Source organism: Dipodomys ordii, unplaced genomic scaffold, assembly GCF_000151885.1.
Source record: "Dipodomys ordii isolate 6190 unplaced genomic scaffold, Dord_2.0 Scaffold124, whole genome shotgun sequence".
Taxonomy (NCBI): domain Eukaryota; kingdom Metazoa; phylum Chordata; class Mammalia; order Rodentia; family Heteromyidae; genus Dipodomys; species Dipodomys ordii.
The window spans coordinates 3,652,563-3,665,637 of NW_012267340.1; the positions used below are offsets into that span (position 1 = coordinate 3,652,563).

Here is a 13,075-nt window from a genome sequence, read left to right on the forward strand (position 1 = left end):
GGGAGGGTTGGTGAGGGGAAGGCTGCATTTCCAGAAGTGCTATTGGGTAAGACCCAGAAAAGCACCAATGTGTGACTATGGCTAGGCATTTTTTTTTTTTTAACCTTTAAATCTGATGTAATCTCACACATCCAGCCTATAGATTGTGGAATGCCAACTGCTAGCCTTTCAGAGGTGTCCATATTCTAATCCCAGAGCTTTCAATATGTTAAGTGACAATCTTCAGGTGTTAAGATAGATTATCCTGAATCATTTGGAGGTTAGTATAAACACAAAGATCTTTAAGGTGGGAGGTGGAGGCAGAAGAGACCCAGAGAGCTGGTGTTTGAGAGAACAAATTGGCTACGACTTGGCTCAGTGTGACTTGTTTTGCAGATGAAGGAAGGGGCCACTCGGCGAGGAGTGCAGGCAGCCTCTAGAAACTGGAAAAGGTGAGGAAATGGACTCTTCCTCAGACTGAAGGCTGACTTTGTCTCTTGATTTTGATTGTACTCATTCACTTTAGATTTTTGAAAATTAGAATTAGAAAGTCATAATGTGGTGGAAGCCACTAATTTATGATGTGAGTAACAAGAAACTGTCTAGGAACAGACAGGTTCCTCATGAGAAGATTTCATGGAAGTCAGCTGGGATTTAAAGTAAGAGGCAATAAGTAAAGTCAGGAGACCATAACCAGGAATGAGAATGGTGGTCAGAGCTGTGTGGAGGATCAGAGGAAGAGCAGGAGGAGAGACTGAGGACATGGACATGGGTATATGACAACTAAGAGCATGTTTCTCTCTCTCCTAAATAGTCTTCTTGATATTAGACTATTTTAACAAGTATCATAAGCAAAGATGGAAGAGTAATGTTAACCTGAAAATTTAGTGTAATAGAGACAAGGGCTCAGTCTATGAGTCTCAATCCAGTGTTCTTTCTAATGTGTGCTTCTGCCTCTCAGTAAAATAATAAATAAGCAAGCAAGCAGGCACCAGTAGCTCATGCCTTTAATCCTAACTACTTAGGAGGCTGAGATCTGAGGGTTGTGTGGTTTGCAGCCAGCCAACTCTGTGAGACTCTGTATTTCCAATTAACCAGCAAAAAGATTAAAGTGGAGTTGTGGCTCAAGTAGCAGAGTGCCAGCTTGAACAACAAAGCTAAGGGACAGGACACAGGTCCTGAGTTCAAGCCCCAGCCCCAGTACTAACACCTCTTTCCTCTCTCTCTCTCTCTCTCTCTCTCTCTCTCTCTCTCTCTCTCTCTGCTGTTGACTTTGACATCACTTTCCCCAATGCTAAGCGCAGTGTGCTATAGTCATACTTGGTTATTATTATACAGGAGCCCAAAGGGTTTTGGCTTTCATTTTGCATTGCTGGGGACTGAACCGAGGGGTCTGTGTATGCTAGGCAAGCACTCTTAACAGAGCTAAATTCCCAGCTCTGAGCTCTAGCTCATTCCAGGAGGCCAGATACTTTCCTTCCCCCAGCTTCCGTTTTCTCAGCTGTGTGAGCAGGAGGCAATGACTTCTTCATTTGCAAGTGATCAACGACTAGGACACACAGTTGACCTTGAAATGGGACCTTTAAAAAAGCCCTTCATGGGCTGGGTGTGGGTGGCTCACGACTGTAATCTTAGCTACTTAGGAGACTGAGATCTGAGGATTGCAGTTCAAAGTCAGCCGGGCAGGAAAGACTCGTGAGACTCGTATCTCCAATAAACCACTCAGAAAACCGGAAGTGGTGCTGTGGCTCTAGTGGTAGAGCACCCGCCTTGAGCTGAAGAGAGGGACAGAGCCCAGGCCCAGAGTTCAAGCCCCATGACTGACAAAAAAAAAAGCAAAAGCCCTTCATTTTTCTTGCTCTATGTACACTATTCAAAAAAAGTCTCAGAAAAACCAACAAGCCTTTGACTATGCAAATCAAATATGAAAGGTGTTATTTCACTTCTTTCCTAAAAGTACATAGGATGGAAATATTGCATTTTGGATAAGAAATGGTTCTGCTACCCCATTGTAGCATTTAAATGAAACCTTTCAGGGATACCAGCATAGCTCTGATGCCAAAGGGAAAAAAATTCGATTTTATAGGAAAGAGCTAAAGTCATTACTTTTATGAAGCTTTATAAATGTCATTCAAACACACCATCTTATTTTCATTTGCTACTGAAGCCTTTACTTATGCAAATCATGAGCAATGTTAAGGAAACCAGCCTTCTCCTGGCATGCTAATATAACCACACAGAAGGGAGGAAGAATTACTTCTGGAGGAAAAAATCTATATTGCAGCTCCTCAAGTCAGATAAAAATGAAGCTTCCAGAAAAACCTCATTAATTAGGGCTGTGCTCATTTAGATATTGTGTTAAAAAGCAAAGGAACTGGAATGCATTTCTTTCTCTTATAGGGGAGGGTAAATTAATGGCATAAACACAATTTCAGAGGAATGCTATTTCTTGACTGATTATGTAAAACATTTGGCTTCCAAGCATCTTATGGTACTTTGTAATTATTAATTTTATTTATCAATTTATTTCTTCAGTCTTTAGCTTAGACGTTCATTCATATATTCATTTGTTCCATCACATTTTTGCTCATGTATTCATTCAATAACCATTAAGCAGCTGCCATATGCAAACTGCTGTGGTAAGCATTGCAGGAAGAAGAAAGATAAACTGGTCTTGAATTTTGTTCTCCGGTAGTTCAGAGTGTGAGAGGGAAGATAAGTGTTGAAGATAGTGACACAACAATGGTGACCCCCTTCTCTCTCGGATACCTTTAGCATCTAAAAGTGACAGATGGTACATTAAAAAAAAGTACCAGCAATGAATCCCCTTCATGAACAAGACACTTCTGAGGGATTCCTACAAGCTGAGAAAGAAGATGGATTTGGATGAAAGGAAGAGTTCCTAGCCAAGAAGGCACACCACAAAATATGACAGCATCCCATGCTCTGAAGGGAGGGGTGTCAGGAAGGAGATGGGCAATGGAGCAGCTGAACAACAGTCCATGATTGGCTAGGACACAGCAGAGAGTGCCTAGCATGGCTAGTACTAGGGCTTGAACTTGGGGCCAAGGCACTCTCCCTTAGCTTTGTCACCGAGGGCTGGCACTCTACCTCCTGAGCATCAGCTATGTCTGTTATTTTGTCAGGTAATTGGAGATAAGAATCTGATGGATTTATCTGTCTGGGCTAGCCCAAACTGGATTCAAGCCTCCATCCTTGGATTGCAGCCTCATGAGTAGCTAGAATTGTAGGCATATACCTTCAGCACCTGGCCTAGAATAATTTTTTTCTCTTATAGCAGAGTAGGAATTTATAATCCTCAGGTATCCTTTGCAAAATGTGGTTGAGGCCAGCAGCGGTGTCCCTGAGTTACCAAGTTTCCTGGCTGAGAGGAGAACTTCTCTGGGCCTGAGCTACAACCAGAATGCCTCAAGAAACAGCTAGAAACCTTCTAGATGCCTCAAGCCATCTAGAAACTGTGCACAGTACCTTGCAGGTGTCACTCCATTGCCCAGGGCCGTTTTCATTGATGGCTCTCACTTTAAACAGATACTCGGTGTTGGGAGTCAGGTTGTGGAGCTCCAGATTCTGCTGCATTATGTCCCGAATTTGTCCACAGAGCTCTGTCCGCACATTGTTAGGAGGTGAAGTGACCAGTTCGTAGAACTCCATCTCAAATGAGTCCACATCTTCTGTTGGGCATGTCCAGTAAACCTTGGAGGAGGAATGGGGAACGAACACATGGCCCAGGCAGTACAAACCACTCTTTCCTTTTTTGTTGCTGATTTCTATGGGGTGAGTTTAAGCTGACCCCCAGCCTCATAGCTACAGAAGGTTTTGAATGAAACCATGTGTAGCCATCTTGGAAGGCTGGGAGAAAGCCTGCCATGACTCTTGTAATGGATGTGGGAGGGTAGACTCAGTGCTTCTCTGGGTTCTGTTACTGTTACTCACTGTGGAAGTGGTAATTTTCTAGACACTGCTAAAGAAGAAGCTACCACAATCGTAACATCTTATGCAACAGATTCCCTATCACCTGGAAGACAGATGCTGTGATCCCATTTTACAGGCTCAGAAAAGATGCGCTTAGCAAATTCCAGAATACTTGAAGGTGAAAAGTTTATTCCAATCTTCTAGGCTACACACAAGGAACTATCCAGACAGGTGCAACCATTTATCCCATACCGGAGGATATATGTCCACACTGAAAACATAAAGTGAGGGGAGGGGTGGAATTGGGACCCATGAGGGAGAATTATGAATGGGAGTGACATTGATCAAGGTACATTACACTCACAAACTGCCATGTTGATTTGAAACCCCTTTATACACTATTTAAAGATGATATAAAAAATAAAACCCCATTCCTTGGAAAAGATAGATTAGCAGTTCTCAAGTAACAGGTAATTTTTGTCATATGCATATTTTATAGTGATTGTATTTTAAAAACCAGATATCTAATGAGTATATTAAAATTTTACTAAATTTGAATGTTATGAGAGAAAATAAATTTATAATTTTATGAGGACCAAATTCTACAAATAAATGTACAAGACTTAATAAAGTAAACTTATTTTTTTCTGTCAAAACAATATTCATACAACATACATTATAAATGTTCTTAGAAAAAATAGAAAACAAGAGAAGAAAATAAACATCACTCAATCCTACGATCTAGTTAAGTCATTGTTATTTCTTTTCAATTTTAGAGTATACATAAATAAATAAAATTTGGATTCTATTCAATTCTTTCTCTCTCCCATTGTATTTTATATTTTTCCTACATCATTAAAAATTCACTAATACTTCATCTTTTAAAACTGCCCCATAAATAATTTAATCCTTCTGTGGTTGAATACTTGGGTTGTTTCTAATTTTGTGGTATAATAAATAAGTACCACTGTGTACACTTTTGGATATGAATCTTCATCTGAATTTTTAATCATTAGGAAGGGATTTCTTGAAAAAATTGAATTAAAAATCTCTAGGATTTTTACAACACCTATTAACAGTTTATATGACTAAAGTATTTTCTCTGTCGACTCCTGACTATTGAGAGTGATGTAAGCTTAGACTTAATAATTTGCATTTCTGAGAGCTAGGATTCCTTGGTGAAGTACATTCACTTGTGATACTTTCACATCAAATATCATTGTTGGGCAGTAGAATAGCTGTTCTCTCTTGATTGTCAATGGCTTAACTGGGTTATTATGTTGGCTGGTTTTCTAAGCTCCACCAGGGATGATTACTGGTGGAGCTCAGTATAGAACAGACCCCACTAACTCGGGTGTGTGTGTGTGTGTGTGCGTGCGCGTGCGCGTGTGTTTGTGTGTGTTTGTGTGTACATGTACTATGGCTTGGACTCAAGGTCTTATACTCTTGTTTGTTTTCACTCAAGGTTGATCCTCTACTACTTAAGCCATATCTCTACTTCTGGATTTTCTTTTTTGTTGATCATGGGGCTTGAACTCTGGGCCTGCTCCCTCAGCGCTTTAGCTCAAGACGAGCGCTCTACCACTTGAGCTACAGTGCCACTTCTGGTTTTCTGGTGGTTTTTATTGGAGATGAGTTTCATGGACTTTACTGCCCAGGCTGGCTTTGAACCATGATCCTCAGATCTCAGCCTCCTGAGTAGCTAGGATTACAGGCGTGAGCCACCGGTGCCCTGCTACTTCTGGCTTTTTAATGGTGGTTATATATAAGAATCATACAAACTTTTCTGCCTGGGCTGGCTTTGAACCATGATTCTTAGATCTCAGCTTCCTGAATAGTTTGGATTATAGGTATGTGCCACTAGTATCTAGTGGACAGCTCTAACTTTTTCACCATAGCACAATCTCATCAACGCCAAGTGACATGGAGACAAGATTCACTGTCACCACTGAACTGATGTAGCCTGTGCTGTAGGCCTTGTGGATTTCACCTCATTTAAAATGGAGCACAACTGCTCATCTTTTCTTATGGGAATACTCCATTGTGTCTGTTAACCTCCAAAAGGTGCAGTGTCTACCTTGAACAGTGTGGTCATCCTTGGTTATAGACTCCAAAACATAGATGGCGATGTCTCAGGGACTGGGCAGGCAAAGCTTGGTCTGTGTCTGGTCTTGGTATACTAAAGTGCTGTTAGTAGTCAGTGGCATTGGCACCTAGCTGTTCTTGCATCACAGAATCTCAGGCCCTGCCCTCACCTACTGGAACTGAATCTGCATTTTACCTTACTAATGATGTTTGAGACCCACTAGTTTAAGACTTCAAGGATGCTGACTGTCTTTGGGAGTATTCTCAGACTATGTGATCAAAAGGAGATCTGCCACATGGAAGCAGGCCATATGCTTGCCTGGGATGGGAGTCTGTGGAAAACCACAAGAGGAGATGAGACAGGCTCTAAAGCAATATCTGGTTGTACATTAATTCTTTTGCCTATGAACTTGAAAAACAAATGGACAATAGGCAATTCAATTTAGGATCAACTAGACTTGAAAGATAACATTCACAGTAAGAGCATTCTTTGTCTATGTTAGATGAAGAAGGTCAGCAGAGCTGAGGATGTAACTCAGTGATAGTGTTCACTGAGCATGTGCCAGGTCCTGGGTTCCGTCTCCAGCACCACTAAATAGGGAAGGTCAACTAGAAGTCATGTCTCCTAAGACCTGATAGTAATAGTTGTAGAGAGCTACAAGAGACTACGCTCTCTACTCTCTTGCTAAAAAAAAAGAAAAGAAAAGAAAAGAAAAAGGTGACTCTCTGCAGAGTTGGAGTTCTGTTGGGAATTATTCTTCCAGTCTTTGTGAACGATGGAAGGTCTGGATATTTTCTATAGGAGAAGGAGCAATCTGAATGAATCAATAGTTGATTGGTTGAAGTCTTAAGGACATATAATGCAAGGAATGCAGCTATAGCTGAGAGTAAGGCCCAAAGGTCTGTGGATACTAACCCTGCATTTCTAACTCCGATTTCTACAGTCTTTCTATTATCTCATTACTGGTTTCTTTTCCACTAGGGAAGCTATCTTCAGAGCAGGGGCAAGGCTTTCATATGTGTTGGTGTTTAAGCCAATATTTGGTTACTTAGGATTTTAGGAACATAACCTGTTTTGAATGTGTTGACATAATTTGTCCAGAGGAACAAATTTGAGTGACCAGATCCTAGTGGTCAGAGGAACATAATCTCTCCTGATTAACTCACTTCCATTCTGTGCTGCATCTCCCTCCCCCCCCCCCGTCCCACCCTATCTCACCTTGGCAGCCCTTGGGTAGACCAGAGTTTGGTAGATGACTATGGGGCCTGGGGTCTTCACAGAGGCGTCACTGAATGAGTACCAGTTGTGGAAGCTGCTGCTGTTCTGTGTAGGTTGGTTTTCTACTGGAGCGCTCCAGTAGGTGTAGAGTCCTTCTGTGGGCTTGGGGGGTGCTGCTGACTGCGTTCTCCCGTAGGCCTCCAGACCCATCTTGGCCTTCTCGTTGGCGTGGAAGGACAGCAAGGAGGAGCTTCTCTGGTACACCTGCTGGTTGTTGAAGCTGTGGGTGCTGAAAGTGACTTTTCTGGCAATCATCATTTCGGACTGCACAGGGTAGGGGGTTGGGTGCAGCTCCACCGAGGAGGAGCTTACCTTCTTGGGTCCCATGGGGAAGAGCTCGTGGATGGCACTGGAGAGCTCAGCGAAGTCCAGTGGAATGCAGTGTAGCGAGTGCAGCCGCAGCTGAGGGTCTGGTCTAAAGGTGCTCTGGATGCCGTCTTCAATCTGGTCCACCAGGATCTTGGCGGACTGCAGGAATGCCACTTGTCCGGTCTCCTTCAGGGCCTCCTTGGAGTAGGCGATCAGACCATCCATCTCGTTGACTTTCATAGTGGTGACAGTCACGTACTTCTCTATTTCCTTCTGCCTGGACACTTCTAGATTCTCAATCTGTTCCATGATGATCTTCTCTTTCTCCTGAAGAATACTACGCAGCTTGAGAAATCCGTTTCTGATCTCCTTCCGCTTTGCCTCCTTGTCAGCTTTAAAGCTGCTTTTTAAAATGTTGAATTCCATCAGGTCGTTATCAATTTCATATCGGACTGAAAAGACAATAAAGTTAATTACTGTAAAGAATTGATCTTCCCCAGACATCAAAGCCTTAGAAAATTGGAGCAGATTATCTTGTCCTCCAAGAAGGTAAATGGACACTTGTAGTTGAGGTTAATTCAGACCAGAATAGGTTTATAAAATAAAATTGCCTCCCTCCTCTAGTGCTTCCCTTAGATATAACCATCCTGGAATCCTCTCTCTTTTCCTCCCTCTTTCTTTCTCTCTCCCTCCCTCCCCCCTCTTCTCCCTCTTCTTTTTCCTCTTTTATCTCTTTTCTCTTCATCCCCTCCTCTCTCTCTCTCCTTCTACCTTTCCTCCCCCTTTTCTCTCCCTCACCTCTTTCTCCTCCCCCTCCTTCCCCTCCCCTTTCCTCTCCCTCCCTCAATCCTCCCTCTCCTTTCTTCCTTTCTTTTCCTTCTCTTCTTTCTGTCCTCTTTCTTTCCCTCCCTTCCCCTCCTCTCCTTCTCCCCTCTCATTCTCTCTCCCTCCTTCCTCTTTCTCTCCCCCCTCCCAGCCTCTTTCCATTGCTCTCTTGCTCTTTTGTGCTGGTACTGAGATTTGAATTCAGGGACTTGTGTTCTCCCTTTTCTTTTTTTGCTCAGGACTGGTGCTTTGCCACTTGAACCACACTTCCACTTCCAGCTTTTTGCTGGTCAGTTGGAGATGAGTCTCATGGACTTACTTCCTGGGCTAGCTTTGAACATTGATCCTCAGATCTCAGCCTCCTAAGCAGCTAAGATTACAAGCATGAACCACTAGCATCCCAGTTCATTTAATTTGTTGTTTGCAACTTGGGGAATAAATTGAGGTAATTCTCAGCATTGGCTTAATTATTATCCTTACAATTTGGGAGAAAAAGAGGGGGAAAAAAGGGCATCCAATTTTAGTGACAAAACACCTTAAAGAAGGCTCACAGAACTACAGGATACTACAGGATCAAACTCTTCATTTTCCAAATGGGAAAATGAGCCAAAAGTTCATGAAGATTAGTACTAAGATTACAGAATATGTATGTATTATGTGTCAGGTACTTTTTCTTTTTGCATCTTTATGCAGAGAAAGCATTGAATCCTTATAAGATTCGAGTGTGAGAGTTGTTACTATCCCTCCCTCTTTATAATGATTCTGGGATTTGAACTCGGCGTCTCCTGCTTGCTATGGCAGGAGCTCTACCACTTGAGTCACTTCCCTGAGTCCTCTCTGCATTTTATGAATGAGCAAACCAAGTCATAGTGAGGGCCAGTGGCTTGACTGTGAACTTGAAGACTTAGTGTTTCTGTGCTAGGGGTTGTTCCACAAGGAAGTGGCAAAGGCTCAGCCCTAATAGCTCAGCTGCCTCCCCATATCCCCATCAGTTCCTGACCTAGTAGTTAACTCTGGACAGGAATAGAAGTGGCCAGGACCTGCTTTGAACTTGGCAATGGCACTGAAGAGAGCGGCAGCCCTCTCGGAGCAGGCGTCGATGAGGCCGACCGTGTCGTGGCCGTTGTGGAAGGCGATCTTGCAGAAGGTACAGAGCAGCTGGTTGTCACTCCGGCAGTACTCGTTGATGCGGCTGGACGGGTGGTGGATGCAGACCTTCTCGTCCTGGTCCTCTGCGCTGGTGTCTACGAAGACGTGGTCCTGCATGGCCACGTCCGAGTGGAAGGCCTTGAGGCACTCGTTGCACAGGTTGAGGCGGCAGGTGATGCAGCGCTTGTAGGCGATGCGCCGGCTGCGGCACACCTGGCAGAGGATGGGCCCCGAGGAGCGGTCGAAGCGCCACTTGAGGTAGCCATGCTGCTGCATGTAGCGCTTGGTGAGGCGTCCACGCAGGTAGTTCTCGGGCAGCTGCATCGTGTGGCTGTAGGGCATGCAGTGGGAGCGGCTGCAGACCGGGCAGATGAGGATAAAGAAATTCTCGGTGATCTCAGCATGCTTCTGCAGGTGTCGCAGGCACTTCTCACACAGGCTGTGGTTGCAGGGTAGCATGAAGGAATGCAGGCGCAGCCGGTGGCACTGGGGGCAGGTGAGATGGTCTGTCAGGTGGCAGTTGGCTGGTATCGACTTCACTTCATCCACCTGGGTGTCACTGCTTCCCACACGCAGGGCCATCTTAGAGCTGAAGGAGAAGTACAGACAGGGCTTCAGGGGCCAAGCTTAGCTGTACCCTTCTTATTTCTCTCTCTCGGTCTCTCTCTCGTCAGTATCAGGGCTTGAACTCAGGGACTGGGTATTGTCCCTTAAGGTTTTTTTTTTTTTTTTTTCTCAAGGCTAGTTAGTGTTCTACCCACTTGAGCCACATCTCCACTTCCAGCTTTTTGGTGGTTAATTGAAGATAAAAGTCTCATGAACTTTTTGCTCAGGTTGCTTCAAACTGATCCTGAGATATTAATCTTCGGAGTAGCTAGTATTATAGGCATGAGCCATCTGTGTCTGGCTGTTTCTCATCTTTTAAAGAACTCTTACTCACTGTGAGGCAGCTCAGCTGGGAGGTGTGGAGCTGGGGTCCCTGGCTTCTTCATCTTTTTCTTGGGTGACCTCAAATAAGGCAGCTAACCTCTGCCTGTTTCCTTATGCAAGTGGTAATCTAAGCTATAGTGGGTTTTTTTTTTGAGGACATTGACATTTATGAATTTAATTTTGTATTTGTGTTGGTACAAGGGCTCGAATTCAGGACCTGGGCACTGCTTTTTCACTCAAAGCTGGTACTCTGTCACTTAAGCCACAGATCTACTTCTGGCCTTTTGCTATTTAATTGGAGGTAAGAGTCGTATGGATTTTTTTTTTTTCTTCCTGGGCTGGCTTCAAATGCAATCCTAAGATTTCAGCCTCCTGGTGAGCTAGGCATATAGGCATGAGTCACTGTTGCCTGGCTGACGTTTATATTTTAATACCTGCAAGGACTGAATGCAGTTACAAGCTGTACAACTGCTTGCTCCTGCTATTTTTTTGAGCCAGAATAAAGAAGTGGAAGGGCCTGGACCTGTCAGCTAGGCCTAGGCATTCTGTTGGACATCAATATCATCCCAGAACACCAGCACTGGACAAGACCACCTTGGCTGTGATGGATCTGAGCAGAAGCAAGACTGGTGGATAATGTTGGAACTCAGCCAAGAACAGGGTTCAAACTACAAAAATGGCCAAACGTCTTCCTGATCTGAGTTAATGCAAATTATTACCCCCTGTCTCCCACAGTTGTAGATTTACACTCATGCTCTTTTGCATGCTCTTCTACACACAATTTATTAAGATAACCAATAGATTTTTCCCTCATGGCTTTGCTTACTGTCAGTCTCAATTCTCTTATAACTTCCTGCTGCCCTCTTAGCAAGATACCTCACACTGGCCCCTCAGCTAGGTTCCTAAATATTGGAGTGTATCAGTAAACTTAGTCTTGTCCAGTTATACCTATGATCTTTGCTGGGCTGTACCTGAGGACACTATTATTATTATTGTTGTTGTTGTTGTACACAGCATAGAATGTAGTGGAGAGTGGCTTAGCTTCCTTTTGGGGATTCTGGGTCATCAACACCTGAGCTAGATCTGATTGGTAAGGCTCTGGCCTCTAGTGAAGGTGGCCTAGCATGGAGTGTGCACCACTGTAGAGCTGTACCTTTGAGAAGAGGTTAAAAAATTTAATCTCTGTCACCCTCAATTTCCTCATCTATAAGCCAAAGTTCACAATATGACTGGCTACATGAAGATTCCAAAAGTGTAAGTGAGGTAAGTGTTTACCGGCCAGTGCATAGCAAGCCTTCACAGCAAACGGAGGCCACGCTAACCCATCCTTCTCTGCTATGAGCTGGGCAGTGTCCATGGTAGAGGAGCAAAGCCAGGGAGAGGATGATGATGGTCAAGCCCACAAATCCTGAGCTTCTACAGTCATGTCTCTAAATTTACCTAATGCCTGAGGCTCATTTCATCTAATCAATTGTAAGGGAACCATGAAGGGAAAGAATACTTGTAAAATTGAAGATTCATGTATGGTCTAAGAAGTCATAACAGGAGCGAAAGGAGTTTGTGAGAACAAATGAATTGGGTGCTGGAATGGATGCATAAGTGATACACAATTTGTATCTGTTCCTAGTCTCCCTCCTCCCCTGCTCCCTCCCCGCTCTGCCCCGGCTTTTCCTGAGCCATTCTGGCCCCGTGTAGGCTCCTGGCACTTACGAGGTCTGGATGCTCCGGAGCCGACCCTTGCGGAAGGTGATGGTGGCATTCCTGCAGCAGCGGCTCTCATAATAGTAGCACTTGATGTTGCTGCTGGCTGTGCAGCAGTACTTGCAGTTGGGGTCATTGGCCCAGGAACAGCAACACCAGTGGCAATTGGGGTTTTCGGCGCAGGTACAGTGGCAGCACTGGCAGTTGCGCTCATCCTTGTAAGGGCAAGGGAAGAAGGTACAGTTCCGCTCCGAGGTGAAGAAGAACTTGCAGCAGAGACAGGAGCATAACTGAGGACAGCATCTCTCCCATGTACAGCATGGGGAGCAAACACACATAGCGGTCTCCATGGTGCCTACATGGCAGCCAGCCACTCCCCAGAGCTGACGGACTGTCCTCTACCACGTCTCCAGTGCAGCGGTCTCCTTTCTCTGGGCGAGGCCCGGCCGCTGGGGGTTGTTGGAGGTTGGCTGCGTATGAGGAAAGCCCCTGGGCTGGCAGTGGCTCATTTCAGCCTGAGGACCTTCGCTTATGTCACAATCCCTTGCTCTCTGCCATTTCTCACCAGGCTGGATAGATGAGAGGAGGACACCAGGGGTGGTGATGGCAGGTGGGCTGAGGGAGGTGGGAGGGCTCAGCTGTCAAGTTGTCGTCCTTCCGAGTTAGGCAGTAGGTGTGTTTCCGAAGCTAACTCTCCTTGTTCGGTGCTTCTCGGTTGCTATTTTGCCAAGTTGACTTCAGTCTTGGGTATGATTAATTAGAAAAATAGAATGACATGATCCCCCCCCCAACCTTTTGGGTGCTTTTGTTAATATTATTTTTATTTAATATTAATATTATTAATAGAACTCTTGGATGGGCCAAGCCATTTGTCAAAACGATGCC

General features: G+C 44.5%; 1 protein-coding gene across 1 annotated transcript in view; it reads right to left on the bottom strand.

Moving 5' to 3' along the window:
• Nucleotides 1-12,565, bottom strand: part of Trim42 (tripartite motif containing 42) — an 18,498-nt gene extending 5,933 nt beyond the window's left edge. The window contains exons 1-4 of the mRNA XM_013029938.1: nt 12,200-12,565; nt 9,451-10,148; nt 7,217-8,037; nt 3,469-3,693 (exon numbers count right to left, since the gene is read on the bottom strand). Of these exons, the coding sequence (XP_012885392.1) occupies nt 3,469-3,693; nt 7,217-8,037; nt 9,451-10,148; nt 12,200-12,540 (2,085 nt within the window). The 5' untranslated portion in view covers nt 12,541-12,565. The remainder of the gene's footprint in view (nt 1-3,468; nt 3,694-7,216; nt 8,038-9,450; nt 10,149-12,199) is intronic.
• Nucleotides 12,566-13,075: the final 510 nt, after the last annotated feature.